Genomic DNA, 25,857 nt, shown 5'->3' on the forward strand with positions numbered 1-25,857 from the left:
CTTCATCATTATGAAATAATTTCCCTTGCCTCTTGTTATAGTTCCTGGCTCAAAGCCTATAGAGTATGATATAAGTAGAGCTACCCCTCTTTCTTTAGGTTTCCATTTTCATGGAATATTTTTTTCCATCCCTTCACGTTCAGTCTGTTTCTCTCTACTTTAAGGTGAAGTTTCTTACAAGCGGCATTTGGTTGGACTTTCCTTTAAAAAATCCATTCAGCTACTCTTTGCCTTTTGATTGGAGAATTTAGTCCATTTACACCAAAAGTAATTACTGATAAATATGGATTTATTGTCGCCATTTTGTTCATTGCTTTCCAGTTTTTGTAACCCTTTGTTCCTTTTGTCTTCTCTTTGTCCCTTTCATTTCAATTTGTTGATTTTTCTCTATACTATGTTTTGATTCCTTTCTCTTTAACTTTGTTATCTATTATAGGCTTTTAACTCTGTGGTTACCATGAGGCTATATAATACGTCTTGGTATTTAAAGCAGTCTACTTGAAGCTGATAACAACTTAGGTTCAAACGCTTACTAGAATTCTATACATTTACTTTATCCCACTCTGACATTTTATGTTTTTGATGGTACAATTTACATGCTTTTATCTTATGTATCCATTAACAAAGCACTGTAGTTACAGTAATTTTAAACATCTTTGTGTTTTAATTTTCATACTATATTTTAGAAGTGATTTACTCACCAACAGAATTAGAATATTCTGAATATAATGATATATTTACATTTACCAGTAAGATTTATTCTGACATGTTTCCCATTACTTTTACCATCCCTCTTTTCAGTCTGAAGACGTCCCTTAGCACTTACTGTAAGGCTAGATTAGTGTAATTGACGAACTTCTTCAACTTTTTTGCTTCATCTCTTGTTCAACTCTGAAGGACAACTTTGCTGGGTACAGTATTCTACGTTGGCATTTTTTCCCCTTTCAGCACACTGGATATATCATGCCACACACTTCTTGTTTGCCAATGCTGTGCTAAAAATCTACTCATAGTTTTACTTGGGTTTCCTAGTACATAAGACACTGATGTTCCCTTGCTGTTTTTACTATGATCTACCTTAACTTTTGATAATTTCATTATATGTTTTGACATGGGTCTGTTTGGATTCAACTTACTAAGAATTTTCTAGACTTCGTAGATCTAGATGTCTGTTTCTTTACCCATCATAGGTAAGTTTCAGGCATTACTTCTTTGAATGAACTTTCTGCCTGCTTCTCTCTTCTCCTTCTGAGACCCCTACAATGAAATACTGGCCCACTTGATGGTATCTTACAAGTCCCTGAAGGTATCTTCAGTCTTTTTCATTCCTCTCTCTTTTTGGTTCTCTGTTTGGATGAATTCTCCTGCCCTGTTTTTGAGTTCACAGATTCATTCTTCCACTGGATCTACAATGCTGTTGAAATCCTCCACTCAGCTTTTCAGTGAAATTATTGCATTCTTCAGCTTTGTGACTTCTATTTGGTACTTTCTTATATCTTTTATCTCTTAAAATTTTCACTTTGCTATTGCATTATTCTCCTGACCTCAGTGAGCATCCTTAGGACTATTATTTTTGAACTCTTTTCAGGCAAATCATTTATGTCTCTGCCATTAGGGTCTGTTTCCAGAGTTTTCTATTGTTTTCTTAAATGTATTCCTCTTATTTTTCATTTTGCTTGACTCTATGTGTTTAGGAGAACAACCTTATTGTTCAGCCAGGCCTGAGTTCTTGGTTCTCACAAACTTTTGTGAACATCCAAGATGTCTTCTTTGTTCTCAGTGGTTCCTGGAAGTTGAGAGTGTACCAAGACCTATCAGTGTCCCAAAGGCAGAATCTCAGTCAACAGCTTTTAAAGTACACAAGTAAACTTCTGTCAGGGAAATACTGGAAGCTGGGCATTTCCGTGCACTTCCTCTGTGTTGAGCCCTTTGGGGATAGCCAGATAAGAACTGCTTCTTTATTTGCTACTGTCCTGTTCAACCCACAAACGCCAGTCCTGCTGGCCATCAGACATAGGCAATCAAGGTATGTCCTCTGGGTGGCAGTCACAAAAGCTGAAATGCCAGACATGTGTACAAGCCTCTTCTAGGAGACATCATCAACCCACAGCGATATAGAGAGAGAGTAAGAAGACAGCACCTGCTGGCCTTGGAGACCTGGAGGCCTCCAGGTCTCCAAGGAGAATGACAGTCAGCAGCCTAGATGTGTGATAAATTAGAACCTGATTCTCAGGCAATTGTGCAGTAGTTTGAGCATTCTCTGCCTTTGAGCATTGCCTTTTTTTGGGATTAGAATGAAAACTGACCTTTTCCAGTCCTGTGGCCACTGCTGAGTTTTCCAGATTTGCTGGCATATTGAGTACAGCATTCTCAAGCATCATCTTTTAGGATCTGAAATAGCTCAACTGGAATTCCATCACCTCCAATAGCTTTGTCCATAGTGATGCTTCCTAAGGCCCACTTGACTTCGCAGTCCAGAATGTCTGGCTCTAGGTGAGTGATCACACAATCGTGGTTATCTAGGTCATAAATCTCTTTTTTGTATAGCTCTTCTGTTTATTCTTACCACTTCCTTTTAATATCTTCCACTTCTGTTAGGTCCATAACATTTCTGTCCTTTATGGTGCCCATCTTTGCATGAAATGTTCCCTTCGTATGTCTAATTTTCTTGAAGAGATCTCTAGTCTTTCCCATTTTATTGTTTTCCTCTATTTCTTTGCATTGCTCACTGAGGAAGGCTTTCTTATCTCTCCTTGCTATTTTCTGGAACTCTGCATTCAAATGGATATATCTTTCCTTTTCTCCTTTGCCTTTCACTTCTCTTCTTTTCTCAGCTATTTGCAAGGCCTCCTCAGACAACCATTTTGCCCTTTTGCATTTCTTTTTCTTGGGGATGGTCTTGATCACTGCCTGCTGTACAACATCATGAACCTCCATCCATAGTTCTTCAGGCACTCAGTCTATCAGATCTAATCCCTTGAATCTATTTGTCACTTCCACTGTATAATCATAAGGGATTTGATTTAGGTCATACCTGAATGGTCTAGTGGTTTTCCTTACTTTCTTCAAGTCTGAATTTGGCAATAAGGAGTTTATGATCTGGGCCACAGCCAGCTCCTGGTCTTGTTTTTGCTGACTGTATAGAGTTTCTCCATCTTTGGCAGCAAAGAATATAATCTATCTGATTTTGGTATTGACCATCTGGTGATGCCCATGTGTAGCATCTTCTCTTGTGCTGTTGGAAGAGGGTGCTTGCTATCACCAGTGCATTCTCTTGGCAAAACTGCTAGCCTTTGCCCTACTTCGTTTTGTACTCCAAGGCCAAATTTGCCTGTTACTCCAGGTATTTCTTGACTTCCTACTTTTGCATTCCAGCCCCTATGATGAAAAGGATATCTTTTTTGGGTGTTAGTTCTAGAAGGTCTTATAGGTAGACAGCATAATAAAAAGCAGACATTACTTTGCCAACAAAGGTCCGTCTAGTCAAAGCTATGGTTTTTCCAGTAGTCATGTATGGATGTGAGAGTTGGACTATAAAGAAAGCTGAGCACTGAAGAATTGATGCTTTTGAGAGCTTGTTTGGAGGTTCTAGCAGGGGAGCGCAGCTACTCGTATACCCTTGACCGAAGACCGGTCCTCCTCTATCGGGGATGGTCGTCCTCTTCAACCGAGCGCACAGCTTCGGGAGGGATGCACATGGAGCAGTGAGGGAGGAAGGGGACACCCGCCTAGCCAGCCAGATCAGCTGAATCAACCCTGGTGATCAATGGGGTGACAGATGTCGCAACCAGATTGCCCTCACATCCAGAATTCATGCTTTTGAACTGTGGTGTTGAAGACTCTTGAGAGTCCCTTGAACTGCAAGGGGATCCAATCAGTCCATCCTAAAGGAAATCAGTCCTGAACATTCATTGGAAGGACTGATGCTGAAGCTGAAACTCCAATACTTTGGCCACCTGATGTGAAGAACTGACTCATTGGAAAAGACCCTGATGCTGGGAAAGATTGAAGGCAGGAGGAAAAGGGGATGACAGAGGATGAGATGGTCGGATGGCATCACTGACTCGATGGACATGCATTTGAGCAAGTTCCAGGAGCTGGTGATGGACAGGGAAGCCTGGCTTGCTGCAGTCCACGGGGTCGCAAAGAGTTGGACATGACTGAGCAACTGAACTGAAATGATCCTCAGGCAACAGCTTTTATCATATGCAAATAGGTCTCTTTGGGAGAAAGAATGGGAGCTCACTGTGGGCTGAGCTCTAGAGGAACAGCCGCAGGGAGTCCTGCTAAGTCTGTTAAGAACTATATCTATGTTTGCTAAAGTCTGGTGGCATGACCGACTGGATGTACATGAGTTTGAGCAGGCTCCCAGAGTTGGCGATGGACAGGGAAGCCTGGCGTGCTGCAGTCCATGGGCTTGTAAAGAGTCGAACACAACCAAGCAACTGAACTGAGAGTCTGGTGGGTCTCATAGACACAAGCCCCTTTGGCTTTTAGAGCTAGGTGTTTGGGGGCTAGTCCTTCCAGTGAAAGTTTTAAAAGCTGAGGGGCTACATACTGGATCCAAATCCTCTGCTCCTCACAGAGTAGTTGAGAGTTACAAGTTCCCCACTGATTGCATGTTGCTGAGCCAGGGTGGGTCTATGGTGAGGCTCTCATAAATTCACTAAGCAAGTTAAGACAGTCCAATTATCTTTTATATAAAATAGACAGATTGGTATCACATCTGAAAAATTTACTGGCATCAATTCAACAAGGCTAAACATTTCTACAAAATGTGAAGTGAAAAAGAAAAAGATTCAAAAACATTCAACTAATTTCCAGAAAAAGAATCACTATATACTTTTAATACACTCTACCAGGTGAAGAAATCAGGTAAAGAGAAAATAATTTAAATAAATGTACTATACAATATTTTCAAGTTTTGCTTTCTGTCAAATATAGTAAGCACTGCAAAAAAAAAAAAACCTGACCATAAGACTGGGGTAATATGGCCTTATTATTGACAACCTAACTAAAATATCAAAGCAATGTTAGATTGACTTTCATTAGTTATGCCTCAAACAGTGCCATGAATCAACAAAAATAAAAATAGGACTTCCCTTGTGGCTCAGTGGATAAGAACCCACTTCCCAACATAGGGGACATGGGTTCGATCCCTGGTCCAGGAAGATTCCATATGCCAAGGAACAACTAAACCTGTGCGCCACAACTACTGTACCCACACTCCAGCACCCACAAGCTGCAACTACTGATGACGGTGCTCCTAGAGCCTGTGCTCCACAACAAGAGAAGCCACTGCAACAAGAAGCCTGTGCACCACAACAGAGTAGCCTGCACTCCACGCAACTAGAGAAAGCCCATGTAAAGCAACAAGGACCCAGTACAACCATAAATAAATAAATAATTTTTAAAAAATAAACAAACGAGGAAGAAGGCCCAAAGAGACTAAATTAAGGCCAAAGAGACTGAATTTGTCCCTACTGGACAAATCACAAGGAGAGAGGGCCAATGTTCGCCAGCCTTGAAATGCCAACTACTTAACTTGATCCTTGCTAGCTAGTCCTTATGAGGCTAAAAAAAAAGAAAAAAATCCTTTTAATTGCATTTATAAATATTTTATTCGTGCTACATAATGGAAACCTGTAACTTACACCCGCCTTTTTCCTCATAGCAGTTTCATTTTCCACAGACTGCCCCCCACCCCACCCCACCCCCGGCTGAACTTCTGTGACAACAGCTGGTGACCCTTCCCTGTGAGGATTATCAAGACGTCTGTATCCACAGCATTTTCATAAAAGTTCACTTCAACAAGTCTTTCTTTCATCATTACTAGACAACTAGTTAAGAGATTTTCTCAACTGAAAACATGATGCTATAAACAGAACAGCCTATGAGCCGAAACATGTGACCTTTCCCCTGCTTCCAAGCAGGTAAGCAAACCTGCTCCAGGCAGCAACCATAGGCCTTCAGGAAGTTCAGTAAAGCTCCTCCTAGCGCCAACAGAAAGTCTTCCAGTCTGATGCCCAAGACAGATAGCCCTAATCACACCAACCGCACTCTTAGTATTTCAACACAGTAACTCTGAAAGAATAACCACAAAACAGACATCTCTCAGTTATCACTTAGAAATCACAAGAAGAAATCAACTATTTGCATATTGCTGGAGTTGCTTCAGTCATGAGCAAAGGACATTCTAATCCCTTTAGATTCCTTTCCTGTTTTCTCAAGAGGCTACAACATCATCCTCATTTAAGGGTATTTAATAACTTCTTCACTCTGGGCATGAGGCATTCTGTCTTACTTAATGTCAAAAAAAAAAAACAAAAAAAACCAGTGAACAGCATCGACAGACTCACCAGACTATATCCATCCCACTGAATTGGTCACATCCTTCTAGTCTCCCCTCTGCTCCTTTATTCAAAACAGGTCTCCTCCCATTTCCATCCCTGGACATGGACAGCGATTATTCTTAACCTCTCAGTCTCCACTGGGTCTTCTCTAATATTCTCTAACTCATCTCACTTTTTTCTCTGGGATCTCTTTTAGACACTGGATCCCAATCAAGCCTGATCAAACACATCCTGCTGGCCCTCTGCAGCCTAGGTTCTATGGTTCTTCACACACACACCAGCCAGTTTCAGGCCTGTGAATCCTTGCTCTCGCCAACTACAATCACAAAAGCAATCTCAATACTCTTTATTTCTACTTCCTTCTTTATACATAACTCACTCAAAAATAAGAACAGTCATTTACTTGTATTAACTGTCTTAAGATAACACTTGGAACACGGTTACTAAATAAAATTTGATAAACCCAAACAACCAATCTCCATTATGGAAAACAGTTACATAAGCTGAACTGAAACAGTTATATTATGACTGAAACAGTGGATGCTCAACTCAGACGAACAAATCCATAAATCATCTCCAGAAATTATAACTATAAATTATAACTATAAATCTATAACTGCTCATTAGAATTACAATTCTATTCTATAAATCTTCCTTCCCACATAAATAGATATTTTTAAATTAACATCTTAGGTATTTGAATTTTTTAAGAAAAAGAAAAAAAAAAACTGTTTTATAAAGTATTTAACCTTAAAAGCTTCCTCCTCTTTGCTGAACTTTCTGGAGTCTTGGGAAGTTTTGTCTGTTTCTTAGGTGTCTGCAAAATGGTTTCTGTAGATTCTACCCTCAGGTTTTTTCGTCTCTCTGTAACCTGTCTTCCGTCTGATCCAAAATCCACATGATGTTTGTGAGAGGATTCTGAATCAATGAGCAAGACGTTCTCAGAGCCATCATCTTCTTCACTATCTGATGAATACTCTAAAATCTCGGTAGGATTTGTCTGAAAACAAAAAAATTAAGAGAAATGCAATTAACTTTGGAGAATTGTTTATTCAAATCCATATTTATACCATGCCTATTATTCTACCCCCATATGATTATATTCATTGAAATAACTTTGCAGACATAATATCTGTATCTTAAACTTCTTTCTTGATACAAAATCCAAAGTAAGCAAGCCATATACCCAAAGAAGAGATTAAACCAATTCTAAGCCAGACACTATCTCAAAGAATCCACCAAACCCAGTATAAACATTTCAATCTTCCTTCAATAAACTAAAAGAAATGTGCCACACATTTGTCAGTCTCAAAAACTGAACTAATAACATAAACCTGAATGCCACTACTCCTTTAACACCTACTACTGGGAAAAAAGTAATCTTTTGATTCTGAATTTTAATGTGGGGTAAAATAGTAATTTACTATGTGTTAAAACTCAAATTTTCTTTAAAACTGCTTCTTCAGATGTAACCCACTTAATTGACCAAAGAAGTCTCTAAGGATAAAGAAGAAAAATTGAGTTTTCCCATATAATTCCAATGAAATATTTTCCAGAGGCCAGTTTGAAACTACTAATAAAATTAATACACAGAAATCACTTGCATTCTTATATACTAACAATGAAAACTTAGAATGTGAAATTAAGGAAACAATCCCATTCACTATTGCAATGAAAAGAATAAAATACTCAGGAATAAATTTACCTAAAGAAACAAAAGACCAAGTATACAGAATAAAACATGAATGAAAGAAATCAAAGATGACACAAACAGATGTAGAAATATACCATGTTCTTCAATTGGAAGAATCAATATAGTAAAAATGAATATACTACCTAAAGCAATCTATAGATTCAATGCAATCCCTATCAAACTACCAATGGTATTTTTCACAGAACTAGAACAAATAATTTCAGAATTTTTATGGAAATACAAAAGACCCCAAATAGCCAAAGCAATATTGAGAAAGAGGAATGGAACTGGTGGAATCAATCTTCCTGACTTTAGGCTATACTACACAGCTACAGTCATCAGGATAGTATGGTTCTGGCACAAAGACAGAAATTTAGATCACTGGAACAAAATAGGAAATCCAGAGATAAATCCATGCACCTATGGACACCTTATCTTTGACAAAGAAGGCAAAAATATACAATGGAGAAAAGACAGTCTCTTCAAAATGTGGGGCTGGGAAAACCAGTCAACTACATGTAAAAGAATGAAACTAGAACACTTCATAAAACCACACACAAAAATAAACTCAAAATGAACTAAAGACCTAAACCTAAGACCAGAAACTATAAACCTTTTAGAGGAAAACAGGCAGAACACTCTAGGACATAAACCACAGCAAGATCCCCCATGATCCACCTCCCAGTGTAATGGAAATAAAAACAAAAATAAACAAACGGGACCTAATTAAATTTAAAAGCTTTTACACAACATAGGTAACTGTAAGTAAGGTGAAATGACAACTCTCAGAATGGGAGAAAATAATAGCAAATGAAACAACTCAAAAAGAATTAATCTCCAAAATATACAAGTAGCTCATGCAGCTCAATACCAGAAAAATGAACAACCCAATCAAAAAGTGGTCAAAAGACCAAAACAGATATTTCTCTAAAGAAGACAGACAGATGGCTAATAAACACATGAAAAGATGCTCAATATCACTCGTTATTAGAGAAATGCAAATCAAAACCACAATGAGGTATCACCTCATGCTGGTCAGAATGGCCATCATCAAAAAGTCTACAAACAATAAATGCTAGAGAGGGTGTGGAGAAAAGGGAGCCCTCTTACAGTGTTGCGTGGAAGGCAAACTGGTACAGACACTATGGAGAACAGTGTGGAGATTCCTTAGAAAAACTGGAAATGGAACTACCATACGACCCACCAATCCCACTGCTGGGCATACACCTGAGGAAACCAGAATTGAAAGAGACACATATACCCCAACGTTCACTGCAGTACTGTACAATAGCAAGGACATGTAAGCAACCTAGATGGCCATCAGCAGATAAATGGATAAGGAAGCTGTGATACATATACACAATGGAATATTACTCAGCTATAAAAAGGAATGCATTTGAGTCAGTTCTAATGAGGTGGATGAACCTAGAGCCGATTATACAGACTGAAGTAAGTCAGAAAGAAAAAGACAAATAATGTATATTAACATATATATATGGAATTTAGAAAGATGGTACTGATGATCATATATTCAGGGCAGCAAAGGAGACACAGATGTGAAGAACAGACTTTTGAACTCAGCAGGAGAAAGCGAGGGTGGGATGACTTGAGAGAATAGCATTGAAACATATGTATTACCATATGTAAAACAGTCGGCCAGTGCCAAATCTGATGCATGAAGCAGGGCACCCAAAACTGGTACTCTGGGACAACCCAGAGGGATGGGGTAGGGAAGGAGATGGGTTCAGGATGGGGGGAGGGGGGGACGACACATGTATACCTGTGACTGATTCATGTGATTGTATGGCAAAAACCATCACAACACTATAAAGTAATTATCCTCCAATTAAAATACATTAATTAAAAAATAAATGCAATAAAATAAAATCCTCTTTTCATCACACATCAAAAAAAAAGAAACTGGTCCTATGCCCTTATTCCCCTTTTAATGTCTTGTTTTTAAGAATGCTCTATTAATTTGTGTTTTTGTGCTATCTTGATAATTGAGGGAAATATCATCAGGGCATGGTGGATAGAACTGTTATGTAATACAATATAATTATAATATAATAATAATATGCTTGAGAGCATAATAAATATTTACCTTTGGAATTAAAAAAACAAACAAACCAGGAACTATGTTAGAATGAGTCACTGAGTCTTTTTCCTAACATTTCCTATACTTTCTTCTACTCAAATTTCTGAACTACCAAATAAGTAAGAATTTTTGTTTTGAGCACCAGATTATAAAACAGGACTTCACATCAAGAGCCAAAACTGGGGCTTCCCTGGTGGCTCAGTAGCAATGAATCCGCCTTCCAGTGCAGGAGAAACGGGTTGATCCCTGGTCCAGGAAGATCCCACATGCCTCAGAGCAACTAAGTCATGCACCACAACTCCTGAGCCTCTGCTCTACAGCCTGGCAGCTGCAACAGCTTAAGGCCACACACCTGAGAGCCAGTGCTTTGAAGAGAAGCCACCACAGTGAGAAGCCCGAGAATCTCAACTGGAGAGTAGGCTCCCTCGCTGCAACTATATAAAAGCTCGCACAGCAGTGAAAACCCAGTACAGCCAATAAATAAATAAGTAAATAAATGGCAAATCCTGGAGAGAAGTATCAAAACATTCTTCTGTAATGTTTTCTGTATTTGCCCAGAAACATGCTAAAACGTTTAAATGTGGTAGATATTTTCCTATTACCTGATTTTGCAAGTCACTCTCATTGTTTTAAAGTCAGCAACAATTTATCCTTCAACATTCTAATTTTCCAGTATATTAGTAGCTGCTCCTAATTTAACACTACACTAAATTTTTAACTCATTAAATGTAAACTGTACATTTAGTTGAATGGGTTCTGTACCCCGTCAGTTCATACTGTAGCTACAGGGACCCTCACAAGGAGCCCTTCCTATTGATGGTCAGCTTGGACTGTGTCACTGGCACTGTAGCAGGCACATGGACACACGTGAACGAGGTTATCACTTGTGGGTATGTGTGTGCACATGTGCACTGGGGTGGGTGTGTGTGTGTGTAGGTTAGCATTACAATTTTCATCATTTACTAATCTACACACAAGGCAAAAGATTTATCACATTTGGCCTTTTGAGAATCTTATCGTTAAAATCTTTTTAAGAGCTTAAAAAGGACCTCACCTATTCCCACATCTCAAAAGTTTGGGTAGTTACCTGTTATCAGGTGCCATTTAAAATACGAAAAAGTAAATGAAAAAAGTGTCAAAAGAAGAGCTTCACCCCATAATCCTCTCCACAGGCTCAACTGTGTGCCTACTTTCAGTTCAGTTCAGTTCAGTCGCTCAGTTGTGTCCAACTCTTTGCGACCCCATGAATCACAGCACACCAGGCCTCCCTGTCCATCACCAACTCCCGGAGTTTACTCAAACTCATGTCCATCGAGTCGGCGACGCGATCCAGCCATCTCATTCTCTGTCGTCCCCTTCTCCTCCTGCCCCCAATCCCTCCCAGCTTCAGGGTCTTTTCCAATGAGTCAACTCTTCGCATGAGGTGGCCAAAGTATTGGAGTTTCAGCTTCAGCATTAGTCCTTCCAATGAATATTCAGGATTGATTTCTTTTAGGATGGACTGGTTGGATCTCCTTGCAGTCCAAGGGACTCTCAAGAGTCTTCTCCAACACCACAGTTCAAAAGCATCAATTTTTCTTCAGCGCTCAGCTTTCTCCACAGTCCAACTCTCACATCCATACATGACCACTGGAAAAACCACAGCCTTGACCAGATGGACCTTTGTTGGCAAAGTAATGTCTCTGCTTTTTAATATGCTATCTAGGTTGGTCATAACTTTCCTTCCAAGGAGTAAGCGTCTTTTATAATTTCATGGCTGCAATCACCATCTGCAGTGATTTTGAGGCCCCAAAAAATAAAGTCTGACACTGCTTCCACTGTTTCCCCATCTATTTCCCATGAAGTGATGGGACCAGATGCCATGATCATAGTTTTCCGAATGTTGAGCTTTAAGCCAACTTTTTCATGCTCCTTTCATCAAGAGGCTTTTTAGTTCCTCTTCACTTTCTGCCATAAGGGTACTGTGTTGCTAAAATATTCAGTTACTACACACTGCTCATCAGGGGCACATATTCCCCCCAACCTTGCCCTGCCAGACACAGCTTCTGAGTAAACATTAAGAACAGGCCACAAAAACAACCACAGTAGTGGATGCTGAAAACTAAGTTTCTCGACATGAAATTTTTGGATATTATTGAGAACTCCTGATTTAATTCCATGGTTTTGCTATGGAAAAACTTTTTGCTAAGGAAAATGCTTTTCCTTCAGTACTCTAAAGTTGTGCACTTCCCGCTAGAGCAGGGCTGCTCCGCGTCAGCACTGCTGCCTTTTCACCCTGGATAATGTGGGGGCTGTCCTGCGCACCGCAGTGTGATTAGCAGCATCCCGGCCACTACCCACTAGCGGAATGAGCACTGCCCCTCCAAGCATGACTGTCAAAAGTCTCCAGGCGTCCCCCGATTGAGAACCACTGTCCTAGAAAAAAGTCAACAAATAACCAGCTACATGTGGCCTGTGCCAGGGACTCACATGAGAAACTCCAACTGTTGTGGAGATGGGGAGGTCAAAATGAAATAGTCACAGAACAAACTGCTGGAAGTACTGCAGCAGAAGTGTTGTTCAGGCTGCACAGGAACAGGTAAGAGAATAGAGCCAGCTGGGGCACAGGGGGAGGGGAAGAAGGAAACAGATGCCACTCGAATCAGGATTGGCCACCTAAAGCTGAATGCTAACTGTAGGTTATTAGGCAGAGAGAGAAGGAAGTACATTCGGGGACTAGGAATAGCACGACCACAAATAGGAGGCCAGAAAGAACAGAGCACATGCAGGGTAATCTACAAGAAGCAGAAGAGAGGGATGTCGAAGGCCGAGCAGACCACAGCAGGGCATGCTGCTTTATTCTGAGGGCCTGGCGAGCCACGGGCAGTTTTACCAGGGGCAAGCCAAGGCGCATGCTGGTGTGGAGAGATCACCCAGACAACATTCTGAAGAACAGACTCTACCATGGGCAGGTAGAGACAGCAGCTAGCAAGAAGTCTCCTCCATAATCAAAGCAAGAGATGAAGATGTGAGAGGTAGCAGGAGGAGATAGAAGCAGACTGGAAAGAAAATAATGAAGAAAATGTAACAATACTTGAGGACTCCCAGATGTCAGAAATGAAAGTGAAGGCAGAATAAAAGGAAACCCGAAGCACGTGGTCTGGGCAACAAGAGAAGTACACTTACCAAGAAAGGGAATTCTGGGAATATATCTGGAACAGGATTGCTGCCAATACTGAATCTGGTTTTGGTATGTTAATACTGCAGCGCCTATGAAATAGCTGAGGTAACAATGACCAAGAGCAGCCACGGCTTGACGGGCCTGGAGCTTAAAGAAAGAGATCCAACATGGAGATCCAAGTGCAGGAACCATAGGGACAGAAACTGTGCACTCAAATATGACAGCTCAAGGGAAAGATGGTCCACAGAAACCATGTAACAGAAGAGAAGGTCCAGGCTGGAACTTTGGGAATATCATCAACATTTAAGCTGTATTTGGGTGAGAAGAAACAGAACAGTGAACTCATTTGAGAAGGAAGAGATTGCACAGATACGAACCCAACACCATCTCAAGCTCAGCCCTGCCCTCAATCGCAGGTTATCTTAAGCAATTTATTTAACTTTCCTATGCCTCTTTCTTTATCTTCAATTTGGAGAAAAAATAACATCTAACACATTAAGCATTTTGCCGTCATTTAATCGCTAAGTCATGTCCGACTTTTGCAACCCCATGGATTGTTGCCCACCAGGCTCCTCTGTCCATGGGATTCTCCAGGCAAGAATACTGGAGTGGGTAGCCACTTCCTTCTCCAGGAGATCTTCCCGACTCAGGAATCAAACTCGGGTCTCCTGCACTGCAGACAGACTCTTTGCCAACTGAGGTTTTAAGCATTTGATAAATGTATTAAATTTTATATTTATTTTTTTTTTAAGTTTTTTTCTTCATCCCTAAGAGGATCTCTGTAAATGACAATGAGGAACATAACAAATAATGTCATCAGCAGCTGATCAAACACGAACAATGCCTTAGCCAGCAGAAGACACCATGTATTCTACATGAAGTAGGCACGTCCAATTTGTAAGAGGACACAAAAGCCATAACAAACTTCTTTGGGAAAAGATGGCAAGCAGCAGCACCTCAGCACATTTTCCTTTAGAACTGCTCCCCAAAGGCTGAAATCCTGATGAGTGTGGAAGAACTCTCCTCACATGGACACAGCGAGAAACGGCAGCTCACGAGAGCCCAGCTGTCTTAGCCCCAGCCTGACAGTAAGGAACTCACATTCTCTCACAAAGCATGCTGAGTGCATGAGCGCGCATGCACCGTGTGTCCCTGTGTATGCATGCAGAGGTGCCAGTGCACAGGACAGGAGGAGAAGGAAAGAGTCAAAGACCGCTCACAGGAGTCTGCAGGTTCAGAAGCTCCAGGTGACAGTTTATCTTTACTGTAGAAGCTGATTAATGAGAAAGGAGGGCTATGAGTTTTGGAACAAAAAAAGGCTTGGTTTCGAATCACAGGTCCCTATTTTACTGTTTCGTAGTTGCACAAGTCACTTCACTGGCTCTGTCATTCCTTAGCTAAATGGAAAAATTCTTCCAGAAGTATTTTAAGAATGAGATAATATGACTACTTATTATGAAATAATTTAAGCACATGGAAAATCGTTAAGAAGTAAAAAATACCTGTGTTCATTACCTAATCACCCTTCATCAAATATTAACACAGTACAAATTTTTCTTCAGTTTTTTTTTTCTTAAAGGCAGTTGAAAATTCCTGCATCTCTCTTCATGTTCTAGTTTTCCTCTGTCCTAGAGGTAACCCCCTCCTGAATTTGGCATTTCATCAACATCCTCTTTTTATTCTTCTTTACCACACACACAAATACTATAGAGTATTATTTTGTGAGCTTTCAAACTTTATATAAAATTTTTAAATGGTATCCTCTGAACACAGCTCTGAATGACCTACTTTTTCCATCAACATTATCTTTTTTTAAAATATTTATTCATGTTCATACATGTAGCTCTATTTCAGTGCTGCCCAATGAAAGATATATAATTTAAAACTTTCTAGTAGCCACATTAAGAAAATAAAAAGAAACAGATGAAATTAATATAACGACGTTATTTAACCAAATATATAAAAAACAGTATCACTTCTCTCTCAGGTCTCACCAGAATCACCTTTAGCAGGCCCTTCACACCAGTCTGTTTTTGTGTCTATGTACCTCGAAACTCTCCCAGCCTTTCCCCACATCCAATTCTGAAGCCACTTCTGCACTTTAAGGTATTTGCTACAGCAGCACAACACTTCTCAGCACCAACCTCTGGATGAGTCTGCTTAGGCTGCCAGAGCAAACGAGGAGAGACACAGGGAGATGGAGAGACTGACTTCCACCAGCTTCCTTGGGAAAGATGACCAAATGGAGCCCTCTGAAAACTTTCACATATAATTACTTTCTTCAGGTCTATAGTCCAGTTACAGAGATAATATATCCTGAGCAATCTCAGGATATACTGCTGCTGCTGCTGCTAAGTCGCTTCAGTCGTGTCCGACTCTGTGCGACCCCATAGACGGCAGCCCACCAGGCTCCCCCGTCCCTGGGATTCTCCAGGCAAGAACATTGGAGTGGGTTGCCATTTCCTTCTCCAATGCATGAAAGTGAAAAGTGAAAGTGAAGTCGCTCAGTCATGTCCGACTCTTCGCGACCCCATGGACCGCAACCTACCAGGCTCCTCCACCCATAGGATTTTCCAGGCAAGAGTACTGGAGTGGGTTGCCATTGCCTTCTCCTTAGCATGGTTCTAAAACCTTTACTCCTCCTCTTAAACTAATTATATTTGCTTTTTGTTACTTGCAACTAAAAATTAACTATCTGCTAAATATCTCAAAGTACAGAAAGTGTTCTATTAAAGAAATAGCAACCTAATTAAGGATATACTATGTGCAAGGTGTTACACAAGAGAGAAAATTTAATGAGATACAGTTCCATAACGAACCTGAAATCAAATAAAGGAGATATTGTAAGCACGGCTCACATGAGATGTTCCAAATGAGCAGAGAATAGAGACCCTGTTTCTGGCTGATCAGAAACCAGCAGATGCGCTGGAAGAGACAAAACCTACACTGGGTCTCAAAGGACTGAAGAATTCTTAGCATTTTAAAGATGAGAAAAGATGAAAGAAAGCACATGAGGCAGGGAAGGACCAGGGATATTCGAGATACACAGACAAGTCTTGACAGATGAAAGTGTGGAGTTCACACTGGGAGGCAAGAGATAACAACATAACCGACAAGACTGGGGGGTGTAGAGAACACAAATGTCCTCTCACATAAAGACAAATCAAGCAAGCCATCAGCAGTGGGAAGTAGGTTCTAAATTTATTTCTTGGAATGATGATAAATTTGGGCAAATTCACTCACATACTTTCCATGTGGCTTCTTGGTACCAGGGACTGGGTACGTCTCCTAAATCAGCAGGTGGATTCTTTACCACTGAGTCACCCAGTAAGTCCAGCAACTTAAGTTACTACAGAATTTTAATGTGCTGAAATTCAGCACACTGGCAAGTGTAAATGCATTCACAGCCTACTACTTTAATAATTATTATTCTAAAACTGTGTGATAACCAAATAGCACTAATGAAAATACTGCAGATAGTCGGTTGAAGTAATGCACTACAAAAGGCCAAATTTCAGTCAAGACAGTGGTGCTACCAACTGAAATAGAGGACACATTCAAGAGCAGAGGATGGAGAGAGAAGCTCTTCTTTGGAACACATGGAGTTTTACATGATCACAGGACAAGCACAGACACACAGAGCCACCTAGCAGGAGACCGGAAATTCAGCTCCTTGACAAAGATGTCAAGATACCAGTGACACCAACCCGGAAGACATCCTCAGGGAGAACACGAGTGAGGACAAGCTGGCTGCAGCACTCTAATTTCTGGGTTCCGTGAACCAAGTCAATGTGCATTTATTACTTCCGCCTCATCACAGACAACCAACCTCCTACAGATGGTATGATAGGAATCACAATGACTCCATCTTACTTTGATAATCTGCAATCCCGTGCACCCAAGATGATAAAAAAGACTCCACTGTCTCACCCTTAAAATCTGCCAATTATCCGGCAGTGCATACATGATGACGAGAGCAGGGACAAAATGGGAAGCATACATACACGCTTATGTGAGCGGTAATCAGTGGAAAAATCAGGAATAAAAAAATTCCTCAATTCTCCAAATAGGTGGATATTCAACATTTTTTATTTAAAATAATTTTTAAATAAGTATCACAAAATTTTAATTTAAAAAATTAATTCACACAACATTCTATGTAATTCATCTGATATTCTTTAAGCTGAAGTTACCTCCTATAATCCTATCCACAAATATCTGCATGAAATGTTCAGGAAAGATTCTCATAAGTAAAGAACTAGCCCTGAACCTAAGCATCCTAGTTCCTATATCAAATCTCAATCTAAATCCATGTCTACACGTGCAGGGTCCTCCTGGATAGAAACCGTGTCCACTAACAAAGTCAGGAAGTCAAGCGCCTACCTGTAAGAATAAGACACGCTGCCGTAAAACAAGTGAAACCAATCAGCCAGATGAAACAACTCTCTAACTTTCAGAAATTACAGCTTTCAATTCTAAAATGTATAGATAGGTTGCACCAACAGCAACAGTGGAATATCAGTAACAAATGATAACCTCTTCAATTCTAAATGACACCTTTGTAAGCTAAATTACTTACCCAGCTGGCAAAACAAACGAAAGGTAACTAAACTAAAATCACTCCTTGAGATAACCAATTACAGGGCAAAAACAGCTCATTTTACTGTATTTTATGCAAAAACAAGCCTCACGCTCTGGTCTCAGCCCAGCAAGATCAGTGAAGCACCCTGTGCGCCCAGGGCCCTGCTCTGGGGGCAGCTATCGGCTGCACCCTAACTGGCAGGCCCATGGCTCGAAGCACTAGTTTCTGCTCTCTGAGGCTCCCACCCAATTACTGGCCAGCCCAGACCTGCCCGAGGAGATCAGCAAGGGCCAGGCCACGCCAAGTTCACCACATTTATCCTGATTCAGCCTCCCGTTCTTCAACTCACACTACAAATGACAACAGTCACAGGAATTTTAAGGACATAATAAGAGAAGTAAAAGGTCCTATCTGTTTAGGAGCTTTTGAATCTAATAACAACCACTAAATGTTTTTACATAGGTTAAAAGGTGGGGGCAACAGCTAAAATGCTAAAGAAGATATGCCCTGGCAGCTGTGACAAATAAAACGACCAAAACTAATACAGCTCTTAAAAATTAATGGGAATGAAGAATATTGGCAGCTGATAAGCCAACAAGTTTAGTTATAAGACACTTTCATTTCCACTCAAAACTCTAAAATGGAATTCATTCCTTTAACAAATCAGCTGAATGCTGCTGTGCATCAGAGCATTCCGGGTACATTCATTCTGTGCATTCATTCTGGGTACAATGAATCTAGTGGTGGTGATCGGTGGGGGGAGTGGACACCAGAATCCTAACCTCTATGGTCTTTAAATTCTGGTGGAATCATCATACACACACACACACACACACACACACACGTATACTCTCACTCCTTCATTAACGTGGGCTATTCTCTATCAAGAACAACACTGGATGTATAGAAAAGGACAGCAAAACCATCAAGAATGGAAGGAGTGTATCCTCTAGATCCTAACAGAATTTTATTTTCTACTGGGATTAAAAATCAGTAAAAGCAACATAATTCTAGATAATATAGTCTTAAACTAATCATAGGTGATACACTTTCACTGTTTACTTGCATGCTTTTTGTGACTGAAACTTTATCCATGAAAATCATTGCCAGCTAGTGAGAGGGAAAACAAAAGCTACAGATTTTCTCACACATTCAAGAAAAAAAAATTTTTTTCTGTGGTAAACAGGTTTAACAAGCTACACCCAGAGTTACACCTCTGTAAACCACTTGGCTTGCCTTCCCCAAACAAAATGTTTCCAACCTCAAATTCCAGCGCGATGAGAACAGAACTCAAGTCCTACCGACGTTTTGTGGGTTCACAGAAGCACCGTTCCACCTCATCTTTACAACCAAAGTGCCTGCTCTGAGGAGCCCAAGGGGAAAACAGCAAACAGCAGGGGAAAGGCTCATCATTAGAGACAGAGCAAGACAGTGACTGCAGCACTCAAAAAGGAAGCTGTGGGTCAGAGTTCACTGAGCAGCTGAGAGCACAAAAGTGCCTGAAGGCCTGGGGCCAGCAGGGCCTCGCAGCAGAGATCCACCCAGAACCAGGATACCCCAGCCCAGTGAGTGACTACAGGACAGGAAAGGAAAGCACGCCTCCTCCCAGGAAGATGGTGCTCAACTGGAGTACAGATGCAGTCTGTGACACAACCTGGCTGCCTCTCTCTCTGTTTCAAACATTTTCAGGGAAAGACACAGCCTGTCTTTCTGCAATGCAGTCTTTTGGCAAATAGGCACGGGTGGCATACCTTTCCCTGGTCAGCTGGAGGCTAAGGAACATCCAACTCAGAGCACGCTCAAAACTGGAGCCTCAAATCTAACAGAGTGGAAAAATGACCACACACTCAAAACATTAATCTATTCATCTGCAAACAGAATCAGAGGCAAGACACAGGCTGTTGCTGGTTATGAGCCAGACTGCTTTTTTTCATGGCAAAGAATTAGAATCGTACACAAACTATTAGGTACAAAATGAGACCATGGGCGTTCCCCTGTGGCTCAGTGGGTAAAAAATCCACTGCAAGGCAAGAGACACAGAGAGGCAGGTTCAATCCCTGTGTTGGCAAGAACCCCTGGAGGAGGCAATGGCAACCCACTCCAATATTCTTGCCTGGGAAATTCCATGGACAGAGGAGCCTAGAGGGCTACAGTCCATGAGGTCGCAAAGAGCTGGACACAACTGAGAAACTAAGCAAGCAACCAAAGCTACAAGGGTATGCAGTACAACACAGGGAACATAGTTAATATTTTCTAACTATAAATGGAGTATAACATTTAAACATCACTATATTGTATACCTGTAACTATATAATATTGCACAGCAACCACACTTCAATTAAAAAAAACTAAACTAAAGCAAAATAAAATCCTACACAGTGCCAAATGGGGTGGGTGGGAAGTCAGAATGGAGGGAGCAGTCTGCAGAAGGCAGAAGGCTTCCAAGGAAACAAGCCAGGGAAGTGCCCTAAGGAACAAGGCCAGTACACAGCCTCGCAGGGCCTAGGGAAGCAGTCTCCAAGCATGGTGCCAGGAGGTGTTAACAGGCATGAAGAGAAAGGCAGAGGGGGGGGGGCTCCACAGTCAAGGAAATGGGAATAAACATGGAAGAATGAAATTAAATGCTGAGCTTTCTCAGGAGCCTTGACTACATCCTTCCATCTGTGATCTCTAAGAGAGGGCTGTAGTTTTCCATAACTTCTACTTCTGTCTGTTTAAATATTGTAGATTGAACATAGTTTAACATTTTCTTGACAGCTGTTCTCATAGAGAAACATTACTTAGGATGTTGAGGTGTGCAGTTCTGCACGTACCAGATAGGCTTCCTTTCCCACCATTTACAAGACTGCTGGTGGGCCTCAAACCTGCGATGCTCAAGCTTGCTCCTGCTGCATTTCTGACTATCAAAGTCACAGACTTCTTGCTTGCTCTGGGTTTGAAACCAGGAAACAGCAGCTAGGCTCAGTGCTGGACAACAGGAGGACCAAAAAGATTAATAAAATATATACTCTGCTCGTTAGACATCTCTATCTGGCTACTTGCTTACAACTGAGTGAAGCCAAAACGCTCACTGTAAAGCAAATCTAAAAGCAAGTATTTCAGAGGATCCAGGCCTTGCTCCAGATCCAAAGTTAGCTGAAAGGGTCCCAACTGGACTTCAGGAAGGTAGCACCTGACCATATCTTATATACAAACAGATGCTTCTTCAAAATAATCAAACCTCATCAAAATAATCCTCACAAAATTCCTTTGAGATGAAAGAGGACAAATTAGGTAAACTAAAATAGAGAAAATGACTTAAACACAGTTGTGCAGTCACACAAGATAAGGGAATAATCTCAGGAATCCCCATTATCCACACAGAATCCTAAACACTTATCAGCCTCTGTCTAGAAAACAATGCCAGGTGAAGGAATAGAGGAAATCTTATACACACACATATATATACACACATACATGTATACATATTTAACTTTGACAGCTACAGAAGTACAGGAAGGCAAAACTTAAAGAGAATTCTGTCCACAGAAGAAATCTGTCCTGTATATTTTTCCATAACATGAGGGTTGACAAAGGTGATACAGCAAGCACTTTATATTAAGGTATTTAAAGGGTGTAATGTTTCATAAAGCTCATTTCATCATTATTTCAATAACTAAAAAATGTTTAATACAGTTAGAAATTTTATTTGCTACAATGAGCCAAAACAATATTATGGAGGTAAGTCAACTCTGAAAATGATTACTCTTTAACATTCATGCAGGAACATGAACTATGAAAAGAAGTACCAGGCTGTTTCAGTCCCTACACAAGCCAGAAACAGTAAAGTAGTCCACCCTTAAGAAGATACTTGATTTAAACTATAAATTCAAATAAAACAATGTTTATCTTTATGAAATTTTAGACACCCATGATTCTATAAAGTTATGTTGGGCTTGATACATGAAGTAATACAGATTTTACTTGAAAAATAAAGATAATGCTGACTAAAATTAATTCACTAAAAGAACATATTTGAAATACAGTTGTAACTAGAACATTCTATATGTACATGACACTACATAAAGACTGTACAGCAGAACATTTACAACCAGCAAAAATTCTGTGTGAGTTTCTGAACACGTATATGGAGCGCTCAGGATTAATGCACAAGGTGAACCAAGCACGTGTGCTCAGAAGGGTTGCTTTACTCGCTGGCTCTTGACTGGCACTAGAGAGCTGACCTCTCGGAATATTCAAACTGATACAAACATTCTGCACACTCCGTACCTTGGCCACACTGTATTGTTCTGTCCAGATGGTCTGTGCAAACAATGTAATTCATGGTAAGCATCTGCTTTCCTTCTGGAACTGGGTTTGGTCACTGCAGCCAGTCACCAGGCACTGTTATGGGGACAACCAAAACTACGCGGAACCAGTGAGCTTAATACACTCTGCAAGCGCTGCTGCAGGTCGAGATGAAGCGTGTCCTCTGCGACCCCTGGGCGAGGACTCTTTGAAGCTTGTGCCTGGTCGCCCAACTTCTGAAACACCTTCCCCTGTGGACTGTGCTTAGTATCATTTGTTGTAATAAATCAGCGCCTCAAGTATAATGACTTCCAAATTCAATGATTCCTCCTGACAAATCACTAAATCTGGAGAGGGTCTTAGGGACTCCAGACACACAGAGTTCATAATTTTAATACACTTTCCATCATTTGAGTAGAATGAAAGGTACAAAGTTATCTATACAACCCTGGCAATCAGATACAGTTCTTTTAATAACATATATGTTACATGACTCAGAGAAATACCAATCTCCATTCATGGAAACTATTTATAGTTAGAAAAATACGGTTTTAAATCAGATCACCATCTATAACATAATGGGATGGCAGTTTTGTTTTTTGGTTTTTTTGGTAAAGGACCAGACGGTAAGTACTTTAGGCTTTGAGGGCCATACAGTGTCTTTCACAAATACTGAACTGTGTCACTGCAGCATGAGCACCGCAACAGACAGTGCAGAAACCAGTATGCATGGCTGCATTTCAATAAAACTTTATTTGTAAAGACAGGTAAGGGGCGTGATGTAGTATGCAAGCTACAGTTTGCCAACTTCATTCCAGAACAAATGATTTTTCTCAATTTCTTTCCTAGGTAAAGAAAACCACATATTAAAAATATAATACAACAAAAAGTAAACAAAGGAGAATACCAAAATTCTTTCTTCATCACTCAATGTTGCTATAATAAAACTCAAATTACTTAAATCATAAATTTTAAAAATCAACTTAGGATCTGCTGATACCTTCTATGAACTCAGTATAATACCAAAAGTCATGAAAAGGCAATCCAGGGGTAACTTCCTGGCTCTCTGGCACTGGGAAACTCTAGCCTAGGTTTTCTATTGCTTCACAACAAATCACCACTAAGTCAGAGGCTTGAGGCAACATCCATTTATTAGCTCACAGTTCTGGTATTCAAACCTTTATCCAGGGCAAGAGAGTCCAGGCTGAAGTCTCTACACAGAGTCCCTAAAGGTCGGTCAAGGTGCTGGCAGGCCGCTTCTCATTGGGGCACAGGGTCCTCTTCCCAGTCCCCACAGCTGTGGAAGACAGAGCTCCTCACAGCCTCTGGACTGAGGTTCCTGCTGCCCGTCAGCTGGGGGCTGCTCCCAGCTGACATTACTTTCCACATGGCTGCCCCATCTTCAGATCCAGCAACAAACAGTCCTGTTCCTGTGGAATCCCCACATAACCTCCTGCAACTTGTTCTTACAGTCAAAGTGTAAACATTTAATTTAGACAATAACTGGATTCAGAACTGCTCAATGAATATCTCAAAGTAAGCCTAAAAAAAATTAAAGCCCTGAAAAATCACTGAGAGGTTTTGAAATGAGCTCTTTTATAGAAATGGTCTGACCTTAAGAACATTTAACCCAAGCTTCTGAGACAACTGGAGCAGTACTAACACGAACCTAAAGTGTTCAGGGACTGTATGACTTTGAATGAGGTCAAACAAACATGCTCATCATGTGAGGTTCTTAATCATACTTGGTAACTATCACAAAAGAACAAAACAAGAAATTTCTAACAACTTGAGACCATAAACCAATTAAAGCCATTTTCTTGTTGCTGTGCTCAATTGTGTCCGACTCTTTTTGACGCTATGGACTGTAGCCCACCAGGCTCCTCTATCCATGGACTTTTCCAGGCAGGAATACTGGAACAGGTTGCCACTTTCTCCTCCAGGGGATCTTCCCCACCCAGGGATCAAACCCTTGTCTCTCGCATCTCTTGCACTGGTAGGTTGAATCTTTACTATGAGCGGCACCTTGGAAGCCCGTGAAATGCCCTGCCTCTGTCTTTTCTACCAGGCAAATTCTTATTTAATGCTGAAGACTTTGTTAATCCATCCATCATCTTCAAAGTCCTCTCTACCCCAACGTTCTATTATGAGTGAACACCCACATCCACCACTGAGGGTACCCCATGGATACTCCCACAGTTTGCATAACATGTATCTACTACAGAGTTCCTCCTAACCCACAAAGGGCTTTTCTTTTGCCAACACTACACAGTGTACCCACTTCTATTACTGAATTTCTTTATGCTATTTGGCTCCTTCTTTGAGACTGTGAGCTTAAAAGCCTAACCTGTTTTATGTATGCATGGCTCCAAGAGTTTAGACTGGCATACAGAAATTTTCTGTGAGAGAGAATATGAAATAAGTAGGTTCTGACCACATCACTCACTGAAAACTTCTCTTTATCTGATCTCTAGATAACAACAGCAGAAATCAATTTTTTACACTATATACCCTTCCCTTATATGCTAGGTACAACAGTTCCATCTGAACAGCAACAATGGGGAAATGAACTTTGCACCACTTCTGCAGTTGGTAGAGAAGGAAGCTAAAGAGGTTCCTTCTGCTTTGGGAGGAGAGCAGATTCTGTCTACATTAGATAACACACACAAAAAAAGACCCTCTGGGTGACCACAACCAAATTTACAGATACTACTCAGATGAGAGGGTAACCACCTCCGCTCTGACCTATTGTTACACCCAGGAAACTAACTCTTCAGGAGAGAAATGTGAAATCAGACCCTGTGAGAGAAGATGAGATTAACAGAAAGCAACAGACTTGAAGTGACCATAGGAAAACAGTCGTGAACAATAGGATCTTTTTCAGACTAGGGTGAAAATATTTCTCTTTCCACATGTATTTTGTTCCCCAGATGACAAGACTCTTAAATATACCATAGAAAAGAAGTTTTTTCTACAAAGCATCCCCTCCATAACTGCCTATCATGACACAGCAACCAAGAAACACGAAGCTTGTGCTGGGGACAGTCAACTGGTGATTTCCTGCTAGACTTTCTCAACTCGGAGGGTGATGAAACGGCCTGGTGTTGCAATGCAGTTATGGCTTGGGTGAAAACGCAGGGCATCCAAGGCAGAAGTGGCCAAAGACAGTGGAGCCCAGCAGGAAGTTGTTCCTACAAAGGAAATTGCAGGTTCTAAGATGAAGAGGAAGTCAAGAGGGAGAATTAAGTGTCTTAAGAACTTGAGAAAATACTGAAGAAACTACTTGTGGTCTCACACATACTTAAAACCTTATGTAGCATATTCAGGTTATCATTAATTATAAATTTGAAACTTTGCCAATGCAGTTCAGGGTAAAGTTCGCCCACAGTGGAGATTTCCGGATGGCTCAGCAGCAAACAATCTGCCTGACGATGCAGGCTCAATTCCTGGGTCAGTACGAGCCCCTGGAGTGGAAAATGGCAACCTACTCCAGTATTCTTGCCTGGGAAATCCCATGGACAGAGGAGCCTGGAGGGCTACAGTCCATGGGACCACAAAGAGTCAGACACAACTTAGCACGCACATATGCCTCACGTTTTTACATAGAGAAGTCAAATCGTGTCTTCATTAACTGTCTGTGAGGAGCTGCTGTTTGCCTCTATTCCTTGCAGGGAGCTCTTCTGT

At 40.8% G+C, this 25,857-nt stretch overlaps 1 protein-coding gene across 7 annotated transcripts in view; it reads right to left on the bottom strand.

The window, feature by feature from the left end:
• Nucleotides 1-25,857, bottom strand: part of SPIDR (scaffold protein involved in DNA repair) — a 284,566-nt gene that overhangs the window by 179,728 nt on the left and 78,981 nt on the right. For all 7 annotated transcript variants that reach the window (XM_043483179.1, XM_043483175.1, XM_043483178.1 and 4 more), the window contains one exon: nt 7,103-7,353. In XM_043483179.1, the coding sequence (XP_043339114.1) occupies nt 7,103-7,353 (251 nt within the window). The remainder of the gene's footprint in view (nt 1-7,102; nt 7,354-25,857) is intronic.

Source organism: Cervus canadensis, chromosome 12 (genome assembly GCF_019320065.1).
Source record: "Cervus canadensis isolate Bull #8, Minnesota chromosome 12, ASM1932006v1, whole genome shotgun sequence".
Taxonomy (NCBI): domain Eukaryota; kingdom Metazoa; phylum Chordata; class Mammalia; order Artiodactyla; family Cervidae; genus Cervus; species Cervus canadensis.